This window comes from Macrotis lagotis, chromosome X (genome assembly GCF_037893015.1).
Source record: "Macrotis lagotis isolate mMagLag1 chromosome X, bilby.v1.9.chrom.fasta, whole genome shotgun sequence".
NCBI classification, from domain to species: domain Eukaryota; kingdom Metazoa; phylum Chordata; class Mammalia; order Peramelemorphia; family Peramelidae; genus Macrotis; species Macrotis lagotis.
In genome coordinates this window covers 599,181,200-599,204,643 of record NC_133666.1, presented here as the reverse complement: position 1 = coordinate 599,204,643, position 23,444 = coordinate 599,181,200, and the positions used below count along the sequence as shown (strand labels likewise).

The 23,444-nt window shown below is 39.5% G+C and overlaps 1 protein-coding gene across 5 annotated transcripts in view; it reads left to right on the top strand.

Moving 5' to 3' along the window:
- Positions 1-3,155: 3,155 nt before the first annotated feature.
- The window catches only part of DNAAF11 (dynein axonemal assembly factor 11), a 104,401-nt gene continuing 84,112 nt past the window's right edge, over positions 3,156-23,444 (top strand). For all 5 annotated transcript variants that reach the window (XM_074202447.1, XM_074202446.1, XM_074202445.1 and 2 more), the window contains exon 1: positions 3,156-3,248. In XM_074202447.1, the coding sequence (XP_074058548.1) occupies positions 3,239-3,248 (10 nt within the window). In that variant the 5' untranslated portion in view covers positions 3,156-3,238. The remainder of the gene's footprint in view (positions 3,249-23,444) is intronic.

Here is a 23,444-nt window from a genome sequence, read left to right as displayed (position 1 = left end):
GATTGTATGCTAGGATAAAGTCTTCTGTTAAGTCCACCAGATACCAAGTCTTACTGATTCTATCTCCATCATACCTCTTGCATCCATGGCATTTTCTGTATCTTACTATAGGCATCTAACTTGTTCAGTTCAATATTATCTCTATTCTTTACTATTGGCAAAATCTCCTAATTGATCTCAAGTTATGTAGTTCCACTCTACTTTTCCAAGCTCAGTTCTTTTTATTTCTATTCATCCATTCCAAATTCCAGTCAAACTGAACTATTCCTCAAACTACTTATTATAATGACATTTCTCTATGCACTATCACAATCCATTTTCCATGACTGAAATGAATGAAGGAATTTATTACATGCATGGTACATGCTAAGTACTGGGAATATACATAGAAAAATGCTGAATGTTCCTTACTCTCAAGGAGCTCACACTCTAATTGAAGCAGTCAACACAAAAGAATATTGATTGTCAGGGAAGATGAGTCCTTGGGTTATATCAGTAGGTTATATAAGAATGTCTGTGTGTATGTATGGAAGGGCTGAGGGGTGGGATGGTCTTCAGGGAATAAAACTAGGGCAGATGATAAAGCTTGATAGTCTTTCAACACACCAGAAAAGATTCCCATCTTATCCAAGTCACATGAGTAATCAGGTAGCCTGAATGGGACCTAGGAGATCTAAACCAGGGGAGGGGGCAGAGGAGGAAGACAAGAGTGGGTAGGTAGGGAATAGTACCTGCCCATATCCTTCATAGATTCCAAGACTTCCCAGAGAAGTGGGAAGAGGTGAGGGAAAATAAGGGGGGGTGTATGGTTCTGTGATTCTTAAATACATCTCCTTTTTGAAATCTTTTGAGATCAAGTTCCTGCTAAGGTTTCACCTCCACTCTTATCATCTCAGTTGTGTGTGGCCTTTATTTCTCCTCAAATCATCTCATATTTATTTGTGTACACATTGTACTTCCCAGTAGATTGAAAGGCTCTTTTTCATTTTTGTCCTTGTCTCTAGCATACTTCCATTTATTCAATGATTAATTAAAGGCTTGCTAAGTGGAATTTTTGACCCTGAGTCAGTTTCTCTACTGAAATGGGCAAGCTCTAAGATTGTTTTGGCTCAAAAAGACTGTAAGCATGATGTCTATTTTCTGACCTGTAAAATAGGGATGGATCTCATAAGGTTGTCAAGGCTTAAATGAGATATGTAAAAGGCACTATATAAATGTAAAAGATTATTACTATTTAAAGTATTTGAAGGGAAGAAACATGTATTATTTCTTCTATACAGCAGAGTGGTCCTCACAGAGGAATGGCTTCATTGACTTAGGAAGATTATCTTGTCCACTGTGTGGAGGATGGATTGGAAAGGATAGATTGGAAGCTTGGAGGCCAATCAGGAGACTGTAAACAGTAGTAGAGGAGAGAGATTGAGTGAAGGAAAGGAATATATAGTGTGGAGGCAGAATAGATAGGATTTCGCTCCTACTGGGTTGACACAGTGGGGCTGTTCTGAAGATCTGACTGAATAATCAATGAAATGGAAAATTTTGGTACAATTGTGTTAGGTTGCTTACAGTACATTAAGGGTGTGGTCCAGGTGGGGGGTAGTACTGCTAATGGACACGAGAGGGCAGTTGAGGGTTAGGGAAAGATATGGAACAGTCAAAAGCAAGAAAAGAACAAGGAAAAGTAAATTAAATTGTCTTCTTTGGGGATTCTCAAAACTGATATCAAAATGAAATTGTATCCTGATAATTTTCACTCATATTGATTTGACTTCGGTAATAGCTTGGGCTCAGGCAGAGGCATCATGGAAAGGGAAATGGACCTGGGTTTGAATACGCAGTCCTTGACTTGGGAGACTGGTGACTTTGAGCAAGTCAATTCCTCTTTAGGGGTCTTGATTCCCTTATTTGTAAAATAAAGTGAGCAAAAAAACCAAAGTTGTCTGGGACTTTTGTCTTTCCATCTGTCTTTTCTCTGGGCTGGAAAACGGGTAGGGCTGTTAAGAGAAAACTTCCAGTAGTTGTAATCTTTAAGGAGCGTGTTAAGGGCTACCAAGGAGATCCCAAGATTATCTTTGAATTGCCATATTTTCCAAAAACACTGGACTTAGATCATGAACTCCTGTGTGTCCTTGGGAGGCAAGACAAATGCCAACCAGTCTGTGGGATAATGCTGTTGGGGTCCTTTGCAGATAAACAGACCCTTCTATCTTCATAGTCTAGCAGTTCCCAACGGAAACGAATGAGACTTAAATTCACCTTGCTCCTCCCTGTGGGGAATGGTCTTGCCTTTCTTCCCACCTCTGCATTTTCCCCACCACAGTCCTGGTATCCCCGCCTTTCTTTGACCTGCTATAATAAAAAGGTCAACTCTGGGGTCTCTATGCCTATGCATTCCTTGTAACATACTTGGTTTTCACATAAGTTCCGTGCTATTGTAATTGCCTGTTGACAAATGAGCTTATTAAAGAGGCAGAGTTGAGGGAACGTATGTCTGACAAGTCACAAAGCTCAGGAAGCGGAGGGGCTCTGGACCTTCACACGGATTTCTGAAACTCAGTCTCCCCAAACTGTCGTGTAGATCCGAGCAGAGAACGGAAACTCGCGCTGCGACAAGCTGGATACTTTGTATCTTTCCTTTATCCCTGGGGGTGGGGGTGGGGGCGCAGCATCTGCAAAATGAGGACGGTTGGACCGTATCCACCTGGCTCCTAGACTGCTCCGGCCCTTTGGGGAGCCTATGGATCCCATGCTTAGCAATTAACAAAACAAAACCCCTAGCATTGCAAAGGAAAACAGTTTTCAAAATATATTAGAAAAGTAACGAAACACGTCCACGCACTCTAGGTCAAGAATTCCTGTACTAGACCTCTAGGGGTCCATGGAGAGGGGGAAGGGAAGGGAGGGAGGAAGAAAAATGTAGAACTTAAAAGTTTGCATAAAAGGCGAAGGTAGAAGACTAGCTTTGCGCGTAATTGGAAAAAAAATAAAATAAAAATAGATTTCCAGTACTAGATCTCTGGGCAGGGGTCCCTTCTGCCACCTCAACGCCCAGGAAGGGAATCTAAAATTCCACTTGCAGTTACCCGCCTCTCGCAGCCCTTCGAGTTCTAAGAAGGCGGGTCCCACTCGGCCACCTTAGAGTTTGGTGTTTCCATGGTAACACCGCCAACCCAGACGCCAGGAGTCCTGGTGAGCCCAGCGGCTCAGAAGCAGGAGGCGGCGCGAAGCCGAGAGAACCATGGGCCGCAGTAAGCGCTCCCCGCGCCCCTTCGCTTCCCGTTAGGCCTCTGCTTTGGGGGGGGCAAGCCCTGGGAGCCCTTCCCCTCCCTCAGGATCCTCCTTCTGGAAGGGACAGCACCTTAGGCCTGGGATCAGGAAGGAGAGAAGGCCTCTCCTCCCTCTCTTCCTTTCCCTGCCTCCCTCCCTTGCTCCCCTCTTCTGCTCTTTCCCCTCCTCCTCTCCCTTTCCTTCTCCAACCTGCCCTCCCCTGCTTCTCTCCTTTCTCCCTCCCTTCCCCTTCCCTTTCTTCCTCCCCTTCTTCCCTTGACCATTCACCCTCTGCCTTCCGTCCCCCCTTCTCTCTCTCTCCTCTCACGTCCTCCTTCCTTTCCTTTCCTTCCTTCTCCCTCATCTGCTATCTCACCTCTCCCCAATCCTTTTGAATCTTTACTCCTACACTTCCCCCTCCCACCTCCTCTCCTTCTCTTCCTCTTCTTTCCCCTTCTTTCCCCTTCTTTCTTCCCTCTCCTTTTCCCGTTCCCTCTCCCCTTTTCCTTATCTTCCTCTTTTCTCTCTCCTTATCCTTTCCTCTTCTTTCTCCCCTTCCTCTTCCCCTTCTCTTCTTTTCTCTTTCCTCCTCTTCCTCTTTTCTCTCTTCTTTTCTCCTCCTCTTTCTTCCCTCTACTCTTCCCCCTCCTTCCTCTTCTCCTCTTTCTCTTTTCTCTCGTCTCTTCTTCTTTCTTTCTTCTACTTTTCCCCCTCCTCATCTTTGCCCTCTCTTCTCTCTCCTTCCCCCCTCCTTTCTTTCCTCTCTCCTCTCCATCATCTCCCCTCCCTTCCCCTTGTGTTCTCCTCTTCTCCCCTTGTCCCTCTACTCTCCCATTTTCTCTAACCTTTCCCCCTTCCCCTTTCCCACATCTTTCTTCCTTAGTTCTTCATCTTCCATACCTTTCCTCTTCCCTCCATTTCTCTGCCATCTTCTTTCCTCTGCCCTTTCCCCTTCTTCTCCCATCTTTCTCTTGTCCAGTCTTCTTTTTACCTCCCCTTCCTTCATCCCTTCTTTTTCCTTTCTTTACCTTTTTCATCCACTTGGAACAATTTCTTTTTCTCCTGGTATTCTACATAAACAATACCTATTGAATTAGTTTGGGATCTGGGTTTGAATGCTAGCTTAGCAGCTTATGAGTGTGGTAGAAAGAGCACTGAATCTGGAGCAGGAGACATGGAGTTCAAGTCCTGGTTCTACTTCTTTCTTCCCACTGAAAACTCAAGGAGGTTAGACTACACAGGACCGCTTAAGATTCCAGTGCAAAATCCTAAGAACTCATAAGGCTTTGGAGAGCATGCCATTGAAAGAAGAGTTTCAAGGAGAGACCCCTTTCCCTATGACTCTGTGATAAGTGTCTTCAAGTCCTAAAGAGGGATTAGAAGTATTTTTCTTGGTTCCAGAGGACAGAATCAACACCATTGTGCCTTTATTATTTTATTATTTATTTTAGTTCTGTATTTAAATTAGCTCTCTAGCCATTGTGCCATAAGGTGCTAATTAAATAAGGAAGTAAAATGAGATCAAATCCAACCTCAGATACTATTAACTATGTGACTCAGTCACTTCACCCTGTATGCCTCAGTTTCCTTATCTGTAAAATGAGCTGGAGAAGGAAATGGCAAAGCACTCCAGTATCTCTGCCAAGAATACCCTAAGTGGGATCATGAAGAATTGGACAGAACTGAAAAATGACTAAACAAATCAAATAGAATAAATCTTTCTAGATCTTGGCCAATTTTTACATATTACAGAGGAAGAAACAGAGACCCTATCTCCTAACTGAATTTTCACTAACTGTCCCACATGCCTGGAATGTCTTTCCTTTCATCTCCATCTCTCAACCCTTATTGCTAGTTATTGCCTTCCCTCTCTGATTGTCTCCAGTTTATCCCACATATTTTGTTTGTACATTGTTGTTGAAAGAGGACCCATGGCATCAGGAGGGTGATGTCTCATCTTGCAAATGAATTGGATTTAAGTGAAGCAGAGCTATGCAGAGTCACAGTTTCACTCTTCCAGAGTCAATAAGCACCCAATGACAAGATATAGAACAGGCTGACTGGAGATGACCCCGTTTGTACATAGCCATTTCTATGTTGTCTCCTCCTTCAGACTAGGTGGTCCTAGAAAGTGTGATGTGCTTTCTGTGTTTCAGTGCTTGGTATATAAGAGACATTCACTACTAAATGGTTATTAAGCCAATTATCTCACAGGGACTGGAAATATGACCTAACCCAGTGGTGAATGTTACAGAAGCTTTAGCCTGCTCCATTTTTCTGACTTGCACCAGTTTTCCCCCCAACCAACCTGGAGGCCCTCTGCTCCCCAAGGACTGCCAGGCAGTCTGGATTTTTAACTTTACTGCATCTCGGAGCCCCCAATCTTAATTGACCCACCATTCTCAGTCTCCCCCAGCACAAGGAAACTCAACCATGTATCACCATTCCCAAGCAACATTCAGTTTGACATTCCTTGTTTTTTCCTGTCAGAATCTTTGGATTCTCACTATCATCTAGTTTGTCTGCTGCCCTTCCTAGCCATGTAGCATTTGCAGATTTGAAGTACATGCCAGTAAATTTCTTTTATAGTTTTCAATCACCATGCTAATGGATACACCCCCCCAACACATTTATATAGTACTTACCTTGCTTGCATCATCTTATTTGAGCCTTACAATATGTTTACATCGGTAATATGAGTAGTATTATCACCATTTGGCAGAAAAAAGAACATGTGAATCAGAGGCTAAGGGGCTTTTTCGGTGTTAGCAAATCATAGAATCATAGAAAATTGGAGCTGGAAAAGACCTCTACCCTGACCAAGAATCCCTTCACAATATGCCTGGCAAGTAGTCTTTCAAACTCTACTTAAATAACTCTAGTCTTGGGAAACTCAGTCCCATTTGAGCAACCATTTCACTTCTTTATAGCCCTGTTAAATTATATTGAGTCAAAATATGTCTTTTTTTTTCTAACTTTCATCCATTTTTCTGGGTTGTATCACGGCCAAACTAAGTAAGGCTAATCCCTCCATCTGTGACAGCCCTTCACATACTTTAAAATAGGGAAAGATGTCCTTTTAAGTTTTCTTTGGGTTAAATGTATCCAGCTCCTTCTGTTGTTCCTCTCATGGCATGGTTTTGGTTTCTTCATTGTCAAGGTTGCTTTTCTTAAGATACATACCAGTTTGCAATTCTTGCTTTCTTTAAAACTTGGCTTTATGAGGCCAAGTACAGTGGAATCATAAGCTTCCTTGTCCTGGACACTATGATTCTGCAAATATAATTTAAGATCAGAGTACTACTGAGCTTAAAACTCTAGTCTTATTTGATACCTGGGAACACTCCTTGTACCTCCCTTCATTGAGTAGAAGTGACTCATCCAAGATCCCATGGCTTTTATGCAGCCTGAGACTTGGACTTGGGCCTTCTGACTCCTAGTTCAGTGTTTTCTACTATCTGGATGTCTCTTATTTATTTCCCCCTCTATATATTTTCTGTGTTCAATTCAGTTGCTTTCTGTTCTCCTCTAACTTTTCTATTTCCATTCCCAGTTGATTCTCTTCTAGTCACTTATCATTCAATTCTGCCCTCATCTTCCCCCCACCATCTCTTGACCCAGTTCTTTTCTTTTCTGTTAAAAGGCTTCCTTACCTCTCCTGTCTTTGGCAATGCTCAGCATAGATAGCTTCTAGTTGTTGGGTTAAGGGAGGGCATCCTTTTTATCCATTTGACTCTAGCAGCTGGTTTGGGATTGGTCTTTAGTTTATAGATTGAATTTTCTTTTAGGGTGAGTCCACCTTGATTCAAAACTATGCTTCACTGACTCTTGGAGTCTGAACAAGAAACTAGTACTTTATTGTGAATATAGGGCCAGGCAATCCGGATTCAAAACTAACTTGCTGGCAGCGTTTTGGCTGTAGATAAGATATTGTCTCACTTTTGGTGGAAAAACTGAGGAATTGACTTTGGATTCTATCACAAGAATTCATGACTAGGAACATATGATAACCAGTAATAATAGTGCAATGGAGGACTGAAGACATTTCTTTTGAGGTTTTTACATTGATTTTGTTCTCTCTTCTGGATGACTGCTGAAGAGGTATAGCTTCTTGAATTTTTCCCATCTATACTTGGCTCTCTTAAGAGACAATGAACTTAGAATGAGGAAGAGTCAGCTTTAAATCTCATCTCAGATGCTTATAGGTATGACTAAGCACAAGTCACTTTTCCTCCCTATACCCCAATTTCTTCATTTATGAAATGACAGGTTACATTTGATGGACACTGAGGCATTGTCTACCTCTAAGTACATGATTTTCTTCTCACCTGGAGAATAGAACACCTTGGATTGCCACAAGTGATGGCCAACAGTTCATTTACTCTCTCTCTGATGAGATTTAGAAGTCTGCATGACCCTATTTTAGGTATATTAATTTGACTTAGGAAAGTTAATTTGTTGTCATCCTTCTTTCAGTACATCTTATATTTTTTGCATTTCTAAGTATTCTACTTTTATTACATAGGAATCATTTCTGAAGATGGGTATTTAGCTAATAGTTTCCCCTTTTCATATGTTTGCTACCAGAACATCTCTCTTACTTTTGAACAAGGTTATTCTGCCTATTTTGTGGGGTTTTGATTCTAGATAGATTCTAGAAGATTCCAAGAATACTGACCTTCAGCAGATTTAGGATGCAAAGATCTACTTAGATTAGTAGGGAGTCACTTTCATTCTTTCCATTTTAATCCTTTATTAGAGGTTAATAATACAGTCTTTCTGTATTATGTGGGGGTGCACCAGAAATCTTATTGTCTTGCTTTAACCCCATTCTGACTGTTTTCTCTTTACTTCTCTCCCCAGGACCTTTTTCTTTATTCCTTGTTCTAATTACACATGGCTTCTAGTTCACCTATCAGTAATCATGTCTCTAGACCTCTTCTTGTCATCCTGACAGCCTCATCCTGTTTCCTCTTCTCTTCTAGCTTGCTGTTGACTTTGGCTTCCTCCTAGCCTCTTTTATCCCTCACCAGCCCTTATTCCTGGCCTTATTCCTACACTCTTCATAATAGAGTTGCTTTAGTCTTCCTTACAAATTTCCTTGTTACTCTCCTAATTCAAGAGAAGATATAGGGAACTTTTGAAGTCTGAGGAAGGCAGTGAGAGGGATTGTCAGTATTGGCTTAGTCCATAGTGCTAGAAACTTGGTGAAGAACTAATTCCTGTGACCTTCTGCCCTTTCACATTTTTTTGTTTTTTTTAAAAGAATTTGGTTTTTTTTTCACTTCATTGGATTGAATTAGTTCTATCTTTATAAAACAAGAATATTGTTTGTTTCATTTACTGTTATTGTTGTTGTCCTTCATTCTTGAATCAGACCATAAGATCAAGTAAAAGATTCATTGGTTTTTTTTTTAAGGCTATTACAAACAGTTGGGAAGGGAATAATTGATCAGAGAACTAAGAATCATGGGATTCTAAAGCAGGAAGTGACTTGAGCAGTCGCTAGGAATGAGCTCATATCCCACTTTTGAAACTTGCTTCTTGTGAGACCTTAGGTCTCAGTTAACTTTGTCATCTTCTTGGACTGGTTGAAACTGAGTTCCCTTATAGTTTGCTCATATAGTGACTTGACTTCTCTGAAGCAGAGGCCACGAAAGGTAGAGAGACCTGCTATGGTCTCACATAGTCACACAGTAGAATCAAATCCCTGGTCTCTTAAATTTCTTCACTTTTCTGGTTCTTAGGAGAATTAGAAGAAAGGGTGGTGTGAGCCCATGTTAAACAAGATCTTGAGGGTCACTTACCCTAGGCAATACTTCATTGAATGCTTAAAATGAATGAATGAAAATAAAAAGCACTTAGTATGTGTAATGCTCTGGGGTAACTGTAGAAAAGCAAAAGACAATCTTTATCTCAAGGAGCCCACATTCTGAGGAGGGAAACGACTTGTGCAGGAGATTTCAAATGGAAAGATCCCAGGTTCCTGAGGGAATATTAGTGAAGCAGATGGCAATGTACCTTTAGTGTTTCCTTGGATAAGTATCTTTCTGATGTTAAGTCTTTTGACTGTGCCAAGGACTGCATTGTTGAGAACTTTTATGTTTGTCCTACCAGGAAGTGGGGGCTTCAGCACCTCACCCACAGAAGTGGATCTGCTTGAATTTCCCATTGCCTTCCAGTGGTAGTCATTGGTGATCTGATGGGCTCCTACTCCAGAATGATTGCTTCTCTCAATTTTAGTAACCACCACATGAGAATTTTTATTAACAGACAATAGTTCATAAGGAAGATGTTGGGGTGTACCAGAAATCTTATCACAGTTTTAAAAGTTGTTGAGTTCTCACAAAGACCTTTGGGACATCCTATATTTTTAGACAATATGTTTAGTATATAAAAACAAGTATTATCTAAATAAAATTCTTAACCAAATAAACTTCACTCACCATTTTGGATTAATAGTCAAATAAAGGTCTTTAAGAATGTTGTCTGGCCCACAAATATTGTTCCTAAATCTTTATGTAATATTGCTTACCTTTGTTTTTATTGTGTAACATTACACAAATACTGAAAACATCTTTTAATTTTAAAATAGGTTCAAAACTGGAAAATTTCTGTGCCTTTTTATAATTTACCTAGTTGTCTAATGAAGCTACTTCAGATAAATATAGTGAGGTTTCCAGCAAAAGAAAACACTTTGTTCTCTGTACTAATTTTGAGAAATCAATGCGAGAGGCAAGCAATATTCCCTTGATGATGCTATATAACTGTGAGTCAGAAAATTCCAAGAACTGAGAAAAAAGCAAACCAAACCAAACCAAAATTTCAGGTATCCCAAAAAGCAATGGAAAAACACACAATGGTTTTTAAAACAAGTTACATGAGACATAGGTTTAAAGACATCATTAAATCAAAAATTTGATAAAAAAGAAAAGCTGAGCATTTGAGACAGTGTTCAGAGAGTCAAAGAATCCTGGAAAGTTCACCAGCATAGAGAATGTATGTGCTCTGGAAGCTTGAGGGCAGACCCCTGACTTAAGATCTATTAGAATGGGCAGGTGGGAAGGGCTGTTTCCTGCCCTTTGAGGGAGGCTTCTTATGCCTTTGGGATCACAGATTATTCTTGTATGTAAAGAAGCCAGAAAAGCTCAAGATCTTGGTTCTTAGCCTGCCCTGCCCTCAGAAGCCCAGGAGATAGAAGACCCTTTAGCAATACTTGCTGATTAATATGTGGATTGAGGAAAACCCTTTTATTTCCCCGGACCCCTGCTTATTCCTATATATAATGAAGATGCCTTCCCTGCACCTCTGGCAGGGTTGAGTTTGAGGATCAAATAAAATTATGTGGTTTTTTTTTTAGTCTAACTAGACCAGTGATTTCACCAGGGTGGGCATTTCTGGTATGGAAGCTCTCATTTCTGATGCAGATCACCTATTTGTCTGTTTTCACCTACAGTTTAAAAGAATTGCTTGGTACTTGAGAGTTTGAGTATCTTTGAAGACTTCTTTAATATAAGGCTGACCATTTATCCATTTTACTATACTGCTTTCTAAGATAATAAGGGTCCCAAAGGTCTTAGTGTAGCTTTAAGCTTGAGACTCAATAGATGTTTGTTATTCAATATTAATGCAGTACATATAAATATTCATGCAATACATATGAACAGCACTAGCTTTGGAGTCAGGAGGACCTGAGTTCAAATTCAGACTCAGATTCTTGACTCTTTCTAGCTTTGATCTTGGGCAAGTCACTTAACCCCAACTTTCTCTCTTCCAGGGCCATCTCCACTTCTCCTGATTCATATCTGGCCACTGGACCCATATGACTCTGGAGGAAAAAGTGAGGCTGGTGACTTAGTACAGCCCCTCATTCAAATCCAATTCATGTGCTTGTTACAGCTTCACCTCCTTGGTGTTGTGGCCTTATTTGAGAATGAAGGACAAATATCATCACAAATTTTGAAATCTTTCAATTTAGAGACAATTCTTATTAGCTTTGTATAAAGTAATCAGTCAATAATAATGTGCCAGGCCCCGAATACAACAGCAAAATTCCTCACCCTCTGGGAATTCACAATTTAGTAAGGAAACAACATGTGAACAAATAATGTACAAGCAAGATAAAACAATGAATAGGAAATAATTTATCCAGGCAAGGCACTGGAACTCAAAGAAATTGGAGAAGGCTTCCTGTAGTGCTTGGAACTATAGCTGGTACTTGAAGGAAACAGAGAGGAGGGCCAGGGGCATTCCAGCCCAATGAGACAGCCAGCCCAGAGTTCTGGAGTGGTAAGGAAACCAGTACCAGTGCTCATGGAAGAGGCTGGGAAAATAATGGGAGGAGGTTCTAGGTGAGGAAGGGCTGTGAACACCACATTGGGGATTTGATATTTTATATCATTGGGGGTGAAAGGGAACCATTGGCATGGGAGAGTGAGCTAACATGTTTTGGCTGGCAGGAAGGACCAAGTATCAGACTATTGAAATAGTCCAAGAATGAGGAGATGAGGATCTGTGCCAAGGAGGTTGGGGGCAGTAGAAGAGGAGAGAGGGTGATGGTGACAGAGACAATGGAAAGGGGAAATTAGCAGGCTTTGGTAACAGATTAGGGAGATGAGAGTAAGGAGTTGAAGATGGCACCCAGATTATGAACCTGAGGATTGTCTTATATAGTAATTGACAAGTTTGGAAGGGGAAAATAATGTCCAGTTTTGAACATGGGGAATTTAAGTTGTTTATTATGAAAATTTTTTTTTGTGGGGCAATGAGGTTAAGTGACTTAACCAAGGTCACATAGGTACTAAATATCAAGTGTCTGAGCCTGCATTTGAACTCAGGTCCTCTTGATTCCAGGATTGATGAGCTATCCATTGGCACCATCTAGCTGTCCCCGAAAAGGCTTAACAGGCAGTTGGAGATGTGAGATTGGAGCTAGTAGAAAGGTTAGAGCTGGATGCACAAAGATAATAATTGAATACAGAGTATCCACTGAGATCACCAAGTGAAAATGTATAGAGGGAGCATAGGTGAGGACTCAGGACAGAACCATGACTTGCAATAAAGATTCAACAAAGGAGACTGTAGCTAGGTGTGAAGTCAGGAGATGGTAGGAGTTGGAGGCCATGATTCAAAGCTGAAACTTGACTGGGGGCATTCAGCAATAATCAGGGGGATTGTAGGGGAAGGTAGTGTAGACTTGAACTAGTTCAAAGGGTAAAGATGGGAAAAAGAGTGATACCCAGGGAGAAAAATGAAGGAGTGGTGGTCACAGTGTGGATAAAGAGCAACATTTAGTATTTGGAATAGACAGGCTGAAAGACAGTAGATTGATCAATTAAGGTAGTTTCAGAGTTCCTAGACATGGTACATTTATAGGTGATGACTAGATCAAGGGAATGACCCTCTTTGCCTTTTGGGGCAAAGAACTGAGAAGTTCAAGTGTTAGTGTAATGGAAAGAATGTTGGATTTTGACTCCTTTGCCTGGGGTACAGGTCCTGTCTCTGATCCTTAACTACCTGTGACATTTGTTCTCTTTAGGCTTTATTTTTTCCTAATATGTAAAAAGGAGAGTGTCAGATTAAATTACTTCAAAGACCTCTTCCCAGTTTTAAATCTTGTAATACAGTAATCTGGGTTCAAATCTTGTACCCTAAATTTGTTAGCTATGTGCACTCTTTAATACCAGTCTTTTATCTGTAAAATGGGGATAATAATATTGATATAAATGCTACATAAATAGGTTACTATTCTTAGCAATGATAAAGTGACAAAATTTATTGGTACAGAGGATCTAGGTTGAATTCGGTAGTTTTTCCAAACTAAGAGCTCAAGAAATTAAGGATTATTGCAGTTGACCTTTGATTTCTGGGACTAGCAATTGACCCTGTTTCAAAAGAACAAGAGACTGATGCTGATATGTTATTTTGTAATGCAGACCTATCTTGAATTCTGCCTCCCACCATTTGCTTTTTAGAATTAATTTCTTTTATTTATTTATTCTTATTTTGTACAAATGATTTTTTATACATTACTAAAATATTCTTGTTTAAGAGTAAACATAATAGCCTCTCCTCCCAAAAATATAGGCCCACATGAACAATAAAGTAAAGGAAAGAGAAAAAATTAAAATAAAAAAATAATAATAGGTGCAGCCAGGTGGCGCAGTGGATGGAGCACTGGCCCTGGAGCCAGGAGCACCTGAGCCCAAATCCAGCCTCAGACACCCAACAATCACCCAGCTGTGTGACCCCAGGCAAGCCACCCCAACCCCAATACCCTGCAAAAACCAAAAAAAAAGACCTAAAATAAAGTAATAATAATAATAATAATAGTAGTACTAGTAGTAGTAGTAGTAGTAGTAGTAGTAGTAAGGGTGGCCAGGTGGCACAGCAGATCGAGAACTGGCCCTGGAGCCAAGAACACCTGGGTCCAAATCTGGCCTCAGACACGCAACAATCACCCAGCTGTGTGGCCCCAGGCAAGCCACCCAGCCCCATTTGCCCTGCAAACCCCCATCCAAATAATAATAATGATAAAAAATGTGCTTTAGTCTATGTTACAACACCTCCAGCTCTGTCATGGGTGGATCACATTCTTTATGATAAGTCCATAACAAAATCTACTTCCATATTTTTCCACCATTGCCATTACCGATCGCAACTCCCTCCATTCATACTTTCCCACTACCATATACTATATTTTCTCTCTCCTTTCACTCTGTCCCCCTTCTTAAATGTGCTGTAGGGTAGCTGAGTGGTGCAGCAGACAGATCCCTGGCCCTGGGGCCAAGAGGCCCCAAGCCCACATACCACCCCCTTAGGCCCAGCATCCACCCAACCCTATGGTCCCAGACAGACCATCCAATCCCAGCCCCTTGCAAGAAGTAAAAAGTAAAAAAGAAAATGTGTTATATCTAACCACTCTCCCCGCATGGTCCATCCTCTCCTCCATCACTCACATTCCCCCCCCTTCCCCCAGCCCCCTTTCTCTCCTTCTTACTCTAGATGTCTATACCCCATTGAATATATATGCTGTTTCCTCTCCTAGCTACCTCTGATGAGAGTGAAGTTTCCCCTCGTTCCCCTTTACTTCCCCGCTTCCATATCATTGCAATAGCTCATTGTAATAAAAAATCTTATTATATGAAATATCTCCTTTTTCTTTCTCCCATTACATTTCCCTTTTAGCCATTGACTCCATTTTTACATTATATTATATCTTCAAATTCAGCTCTCTCCTGGCTTCATCTATAAAAGCTCCTTCTATGCTCTATTAAATGAGAAGGTTCATATGAGTATTATCAGTATCATTTTTCTATGCAGGAATACATGGTAGTTCATCATCATTAAGTCCCTCATATTTTCCCCTTCTCCTCTACTCTCTATCCTTCACCTGAGTCCTCTATTTGAAGATCAAACTTTCTGTTCAGCTCTGGCCATTCCAACAAGGAACATTTGAAGTTCCCCTGGTTCATTGAAAGTCCATCTTTTTCCCTGCAAGAGGACATTCAGTTTTTCTGGGTAGTTGATTCTTAGTTGCATTCTGAGCTCTTTTTCCTTCTGGAATATTATATTCCAAGCCCTATGAGCTTTTAATGTAGTTGCTGCTAAGCCCTGTGTGATCCTGACTGCAGCTGCACGATATTTGAACTGTGTCCTTCTGGCTGCTTGTCATGTTTTCTCTTTGACTTGGAAGATCTGAAACTTAGCTATAATATTCCTGGGTGTTGTTTTTTTGGATCTCTTTCTCGGGGAGATTGGTGGATTCTCTCAATTTCTATTTTGCCCTCTGCTTCTAGGATATCAGGGCAATTTTCCTGTAGTAATTCTTTGAAAATGATTTCCAGGCTCTTTTTCTGATCATGACTTTCAGGTATTCCAATAATTTTTAAATTATCTTTCCTGAATCTTCTTTCCATATCAGTTGTTTTTTCAATGAAATGTTTCACATTTTCTTCTAATTTTTCATTCTTTTGGTTTTGAAGTATTGTATCTTGATTTCTCATAAAATCAGCAGCCTCCCTCAGTTCCATTCTATATTGGAAGGATTTGTTTTTCTCAGAGAGCTTTCTTATCTTCTTTTCCCATCTGGCCAATTCTGCATTTTAAAGCATTCTTCTCTTCAATAACTTTTTGAACTGTTTTATCCATTTCACCTATGCTGGTTTTTAACATGTATTTTCTTCAGCATTTTTTGTATTTTCTTGACTAAGCTGCTGATTTCTTTTTTATGTTTTTCCTGAATCTCTCTCATTTCTTTTCCCAATTTTTCTTCTATCTCCCTCACTTGATTTTCAAAGTCTTTTTTTTGAGCTCTGCCATAGCTTGAGCCCAATTTCTGTTTTTCTTGGAGTCTTTAGATGCAGGAACTTGTACTTTCTCATCTTCAGACTGAGTATTTTGATTCTTCTTGGGATCACAGACAAAGTATTTCTCAATGGTGTTCCTCTTTTTTCTCTGCTTACTCATTTCCCCAGTCTGTGCCTGGTTTTGGGGTGCTTCTTGAGCTTTTGATCCCTACAAGGATCTCTATGTGTGAAGCTCTGTCTTCCCTCCTGGTCTGTGAATGACAACAAGCACATCCCTCTGCCATGGGGCTGAGGTTGGGGGTTGCTGCTGTTCGATGGGGGGCCTAGGCTGTGATCAGGATATCAATGTGGTCAGAGCCCCAGAGTCCTGTTCAGAGATAGAGGACAGACCTTGGCAGTCTCTTTCCACTCCCCTACCTAGGCTCAGCACTAATGCTTGGGGGCTCCTACTTACCTTCTCTGCCTGCTTCTGGTTTCTAGATCTGGGCTGCTGGCCAAGCTATTCGCTGAGTGCCCTGAGGGCTTGGCTTCATGTGCTTGCTCTGGCAGAGGCCCCCCCCCCCCGCCCCCATCCCCATTGATTCCCCCAAGTTGTGCCCGGTGCTCCCCAGGGTGTGGGTCAGGAAGCTGCCCCTGCTGCCATGAGCTGCAGCTCCCAGTACCCTGGGACTCCCTCCGAGAGGCTGAAGTTCCTTCACTCTGGCGGCAGCCCCTCTAACCCCATGGAGCAGAGCCTTTCCACTATTTTCCAGGTTACCTTGGACTAGAGAACTGCCTCACTGGATCCCTCTGTGGGTTCTGTCTCTCTAAAATTCAGTTAGAGTCCTTATTTTATACGTTTGGAAATATCAGAGAGAGAGCACCTAAGAGACGATCCTCTCCTGTTGCCATCTTGGCTCCGCCTCCCTAGAATTAATTTCTTAATTAGACTCTGATATATATTGTCCTTCAAAGTACAAACGAAAACAAGGATTGTATTTCTCTAAAAAATTCTTTATTTAATAAATTTTCAATAAGTTGTTCTGCCTTTATTCTAAAATAGATTTTATGACCCTTTTAAGTTCTTACTTTAGTAATATTTGTACTTAGTTGTTGCCAAATAACTGGACCTTGATGCTCTAGTTTATCAGGACATCTGTAAGATATGCTATTTCAAAGTATTAAGACAAAACAAATTAATGCTGGTAAGTGACTTTGGTATTTTCTCCACATCCCAATGTGGAAATTCCTTGTCAGAGTCAGATTAGCATTTTAACTTTAATCATTAATATTAGAGTTTCCAGGAGGTACTCTGAAACTGAATTATATGTTCATAGGCAGAAAATATTCTAATTAAATAATATCAATGTTAAATAATTAATATCAAATAAGTGTTTCTCAGAATTGTGAAGACCCAGATTTGCAAATTGAAGATCCAGTGGTCATAAGTGACAGCTTGAAATGAGAAAAATAGGAAAAAAATATTGAGATAAAGATTCAAAACACAAAACAATCCAGGGTCCTTAATAGAGTAAGAAATGGTCCAACATGCTTTATTAGTCTCTGAAGACAGCACCATGTTTTTCCCCAAAAGGAAAATTTAAATTTACTTCAGCATAGGATATTTAAGAAAGCCTGAAAGTATGGGTAGAAAGGTTCCTAGATAAAGTTGTTATACTATAAAGGGTATTGGTTGTGTTAAAAAAGTATGCTTCAGTAATCTGGAAGAATTAGTCTTTTAGGATATTTCATTTTGTAATGATACTGAATAAATGAGGTATTAATATATATCACCAGATAAGACTGAAATATTTCCCCAAGTCCCACATCCAGAAAGTGTGTGTAGTATAAAAAACTGAACAACTTCAAAGCTTTGCCATTCTTTTCTCTCTGCAACATTCACAGAGTTCCAGCTAGGAATAGCTGTTTATGGTACTTAGAATTAATTGTCTTTTATTCCGTATCTCCCATTGAGTGTAGAAATTAAGAGAGAGTGAACACCTAACCGTCCATTGGAAGTCACCAGATTCACAGCTCTGAGAAATAGATTTTTGAAATTTGCTAAAACAAGTGAAACTAGAGTCCCGTTGACATCAAAGTACAGAAAACACCTTTCCCCCTTTTAATCTTCCATGTCTTTGTTCTTTTTTATACCCTCAAGTGTCAGTGGCCTCAATCCCTTTAATGAACTGAAATAAAACTTGAAAATAAGGCTTATTTTAAATAAGGCTGGATTGGATTTCTCAATAGGACTCTGTAAAAGGACTAAATATTTGGGGGCGGAGCCAATATGGTGGTGTGAAGGCAGCATTTTCCTGCAACTCCTTCCCCCCCAAACTCCAAAACCCAGAAAAAATTATGCCTCTAGCCAAAATTTAGAGGGGGCAGATCCCACAGAAAGACTGAGTGATACATTTTCCCAATCCAAGATAATTTAGAAGTTCCACAGGAAAGGTATGTTTCAGCAGGACTGGGGATTGGGAAAAAGCTGCAGCCACAGCATGACCCAGCCCAGTTCAGCCCAGTCCAGCCAAGCCCAGAGATCACCAGCAACAGTTGAAGGGGTAGTGAGAGAATTCTGGTACCCCAGAATGAATGTGGAGTGAGGAGCACAGGCACAGAATCTTCAGTGAGAATCTGGAGAAAGCAGCCTGCACCCCCAGAGATGGTAAGGGAAGTCTGAAGAGATTTCTCTGCTCTCCCTCTGGGTAGGACTCTGTTGCTAGCCTACACTCAAATCCATCTTGCAGTTTGGGCTTCCATACTAAGCAGCCAGGGAAGCACAGGGGTCATCTACATATATCAATGCACAGGCAAGAGAGCATAAGACCTTGGAGGAATAAAGGTCCCAGTGAGGTGTCCACCCCCAAAACCCCTAAAGCCATGGAAGTGCTGTTTTGGGATGAGGAAATGAGTAAACAACAGAAAAAGAAGAATCTGACCATAGGGAATTACTTTAATCCCATGGAAGATCAAAACATATATTCAGATCATGACAAAATCGAAGCTTCTATATCCAAAACCTCCAAGAGGAATAGAAAATGGGCTCAGACTATGGATGAGCTCAAAAAAGACTTTGAAAAGCAATTACAGGAGAAGGAGGAAAAATTGGTAGGAGAAATGAGAGAGATGCATAAAAATCATGAAAACCAAATCAACAGCTTGGTGAAAGATATACAAAAAAATACTGAAGAAAATAATACGTTAAAAACCAGTTTAGACCTAATGGAAAAAAGCAAAACAAAAGGCAAATGAGGAGAAGGATGTCTTAAAAAGCAGAATTGGCCAACTGGAAAAGGAGTTAAAAAAGTCTGAAGAAAATAACTCCTTCAAATGCAGAATGGAACTAAAGGAGCTGATGACTTTGCAAGAAATTAGGAAGAAATAAAACTCTTTCAAAAAAGTCAAAAATTAGAAGAAATTGTGAAATATCTCATTGGAAAAATAATCAACCTTGAAAACAGATCCAGAAGAAATGATTAAATATTATTGGGCTATCTGAAATCCATGATCAGGAGAAAAGCCTAGACTTCATTTTTCAAGAATAATATAGCAAAATTGCCCTGAGATCCTAGAAGCAGAGGGTAATCTATAAATCGAGAGAATTCACTGGTCACCTCCTGAAAGAGATCTCAAAAGAAAAACTTCCAGGATTATTATAGCCAAATTCCAAAACTCCTAAATCAAAGAGAAAATTCTAAAAGCTTCCAGAAACAATTCAACTACTGCGGCTCCATAGTCAGGATTACACAGGATCTGGCAGCATCTACATTAAGGGCTCATAGGTATTGGACTATGATATTCCGGAAGGCAAAAGATTTTGGTTTACAACTGAGAATCAACCTCCCAGCAAAACTGAACATCCTCTCTCAGGGGAAAAGATGGACTTTTGAGAAAACAGGGGACTTTCAAACTTTCCTATTGAAACAACCAGAGCTGAACAGAAAGTTTGATCTCTAAGTACAGGACTCTGGTGAACCATAGAAGGACTGATGTTGAACTGTTTGTATTCCTGTGACAGCACATAGGAAGGAGTGGAATATAATGGTATAATATAGTAAAAAGATGGAGTCAATGGGTGATAAAGGAAAGTACTGGGAGGTAGGGAAAGGAGATGAAGAAGAAGCTAAGAAATTTCGCATAAGAGTCAAGAAAAAACTTTTTCAATGGAGTGGAAAGGGAGAAGGCAAGGGGGAATGAGTGAGGATTCATTCACATCAGAGATGGCTCAGAGAGGAAATAACATACATACTCAATAGGGTGAGGAAATCTATCTTATCCTAGAGAAAAGTGAGAATAATGGAATGGGATGAGGGGGTATAGGGGGGGAGGGAAAGGGGGGGGATAGGTGATAGAAGAGAGGGAAGATCAAGGGAGAGGGTACTCAGATTCAACACACTTTGGGACAGGGCCAGGATGAAAGGAGAAAGAAAATAGAATAAATGAGAGTGGGGAGGAATAGAGTGAAGGTACAACTAGTAATAGCAACTGTGGGAAAAATATTGAAGCAACTTCTCTCGTGGACTTATGATAAAGGAAGCAACTCACCCCAGAGACAAGAGCCATTGAAATCTGAACACAGACTGAAGTAATTTTTTTTCTCTCTATTCTTCAGGTTTCTCATCTTCTTGGTGGGGGGGAGGGGGTCTATGTTTACTCTTATGTTTACTCTTATAATACATCAATTTACATTAATGTATAGCATGGAAACAATGTAAAGACTATCAAACAGCCTTCTGGGGGGAGGGAAGGGAGGGTGGGGGAAAAATTGTAAAATTCAAAACCTTTCAAAGAATGATAGGCAGATACTATTGTATATAATTGGAAAGCAAAATGTTAAAAATAAAAAAGGACTAAATATCTGGGGAAAGTACCTCAAAATATCCCTGTCATATATTAAATTAAATCCATGGAAGTAAGGAGGATTATGCCAGGCAAATCTTCATTGACTTTATTGGACCAATATATGACATGGGATCTTGATGTTTTAAATTTAAGAAAAAGAAATTCCATAGTTTTTTATGAAGTCTTTTCCACACTATTTTGTCTCTTTCAATTTTGTGCTTTAAATAATCACTTCTCATACCATAGTTATATGAGATCAAATTAATGTTTGCCAGATATTTTGAGATCTTAGGCTAAATAATTTCTCAAAAGTAAAGACCGGGAGGGAGGGAATGTGTGATAATTTATGAAAACTTCTCAAAGTTGTTTGTCTTTCTGGTAGTGTTATTTAAAATTTTATTTTTTTTTTGTATGTAAGAGTCCTTTCCTCTTTCTTTGATTTCTTGGGGGTATAGGCCTAGTTGGTGACATGGTTTAGTAACTTTAGGGCATAGTTCCAAATCCTTCTGACAGAAAGGTGTTGAGCTCAAGAGTAGGAGACTTACACATTTTTTTGGCATGTCTAATGAGGGAAATTGTTTTGCTTGATCTGTACATTTGTTATAAGGATTTTGTTTTCTGTGTATTCTAATGAGGGGGAGGTACAAAGTAGAAAATAAAGATTTTTGCTAATTGAAAAAAAATTTTTGAAAATAATGCTTCTTAGAGAATGTGATTGACCAGATTAGATGGATAAAAAGGTAAAATGCTTTCATAGTAAAACTGTGAAATACTAGCATTTCCCAATTCTATGTAGGTATTCAAGTATATTTCTTGCAGATTCTGTTTTTAGAATGAATGTTTGCCATTACAAAGGAAGCTGTGTTGTGAAACAATTTTCAGAGGTGCTGCAAAATGGTATGCTACAGAAGACTCTGGCTTAATATAGTACAATTTAGAACAGAACCACTGGGAAATTCCAGATTTTCACAGTTCTACCTTGCTCTGTGATTTTCCATTTTTTAAAATCTATTTTAATTGTGCATTACTATTGCCTTTGGGTGGCTTTTCCCTACTGTGCTAAGTAAGCATTTATAAAAGCCCCACCTTTTGTCCATGTGAAATCTGCAGGTTTGTGCTCTTTTTTGGGGGGGTTGAGGGTAGGGGGTGGGGATTATTGTCTCCAGAGATTTTTTTCTTGCCTTCAACAATTACTCCTGCTTAAAACAATTTACTTCTGTGTGTGAACTTATTAGAGCATTCACGAGAAGACTGATGTAAGCCTTATTCCACAAATTGATAGCTAATCAGTTGTCAGATTATTCAAGTTAGCTCTGTTCTAAACCAAACCTTTGAACGAATAGATCAATATTCATCTATCTCAGGGTTCCCATAAGAATATACTTTTAGAAACAACAGCCCTAGAAGATCTTGATTAGTCTTAAATCATTCCTAGGATTGAGAAGCCAGCTTAGTTCTGGGAACTCTCCTGAGAATTACAGTTTGTTAGTGAGAAAAAGTTGTCAGCTATAAATTGGCTATAGCAGAATCTCGTTCTCTATATTGCTGCAGATTCTCAGCATAATCTTAAGAGTTGGACTAGTGTTCCCTTGGAGTTGTTAGAATGAGAGATTTTATAAGAATGATCTTAATTATACCTAGCCATTGTTGGTACATGTCATTTCCTGGTAGATGATCTGATAATATCAAGTCATTGGTACTGAAGTGAGCTCAATTTTTAAATTCAAAAATCTACAAAGTTCCTTCATCCCACTCAACAAGGAATTGATTCTGAGGACTTTCCCTCAAATACCTTTCATCATTCACAGTGTTTATATGTATTAAAAATATTCTCTCTTTTGTCTTCTCTCTCATACTTGAATTTTCATTCTCTTTTACTCATCTATAACCCATCATAGATTCTACCATAACTTAAATACATCATGGAGTTTCACCTTAAGTTGTCATGTCAAACAATGATTTCTAGTATCCAGTGTTTAGACTTTATTAAAGGTGGTGAGGTTTTTGTTTTTTTAATAGTCAAGGTGGGTGGTTAATATTGTAGATAGTTGTACAAATGCTGAATTGTCCATGGACTGCCTTTCCCTAAAATATTATGTTAGAGATCATCTAATCAAAATCATTGTTTTATGAATTGTAATATTTGGCGCAAATGGCTGGCTGGCCATTAGTTAACACCTGCCATTTTTGTTACAATCTTGCTATTTCAATTCTATAATATATTATTCTTTTCATATAGATGGAAACCGGGGAAGAGATTGACACTTTTTATTTATTTTGTGTAATTAAAGAAAGAAATGAAGTTACCCCTAAACCACTATTTAGCCATACCACCCTTTTGTTTCTAAAATATCTCATTTTAAGGTGATTTAATTATTTATTAATAGAACCCCTTCAATTTGTCCATATTATTCCTGCTTTGTTAGCTCTAAAAGATAAGTAAAAATTTCACTAAACTTGAGATTTACTCTTTTATACTCAATAAACTGGGAAATACTATATTAGCATAATATCTTTAATTTCTGTTAGTTTTTTTCATTGTATCGAGATTTTTCCTCAATAATATCATTCATGTTCTGATTCCAGTTTTCCAACTATGAGAGATCTTGTCGTTAGTCTCACTGGTTCTTTAAAAACAATAGCAACAAACCCAACCAAACCACTTTTCTGTATTTTTCCTAGATCAGTACCTATCAGGTGCTATACATTAGAGCAGTGGTGCTTGGCCAGTTTCATCTTCACTGTTCTTTTAGCTGATGAAAGTTTTATTCTAGTGGGAGTGGAGACAAGTGTTGGTACCTTAATAAGGCTTAGGGTACTGAAGACAATTCCTTTACAGCAAGGTCAAGAAGTTAGCTTAATGAAGTCTGTCACAAGTACTCACTAATAGCAGTAAGTAAATCCATGCGACAGCTTGTTCCAATAAATGTTTTTCTTTCATTTGACATTTGGGAGAGTCCCTTATGTCAATGTTAATAGCATTCTATTGAGTCATCAATATTGTTCCATACATCAGTAATGATAAATTTTCCTTAATACTCCCTC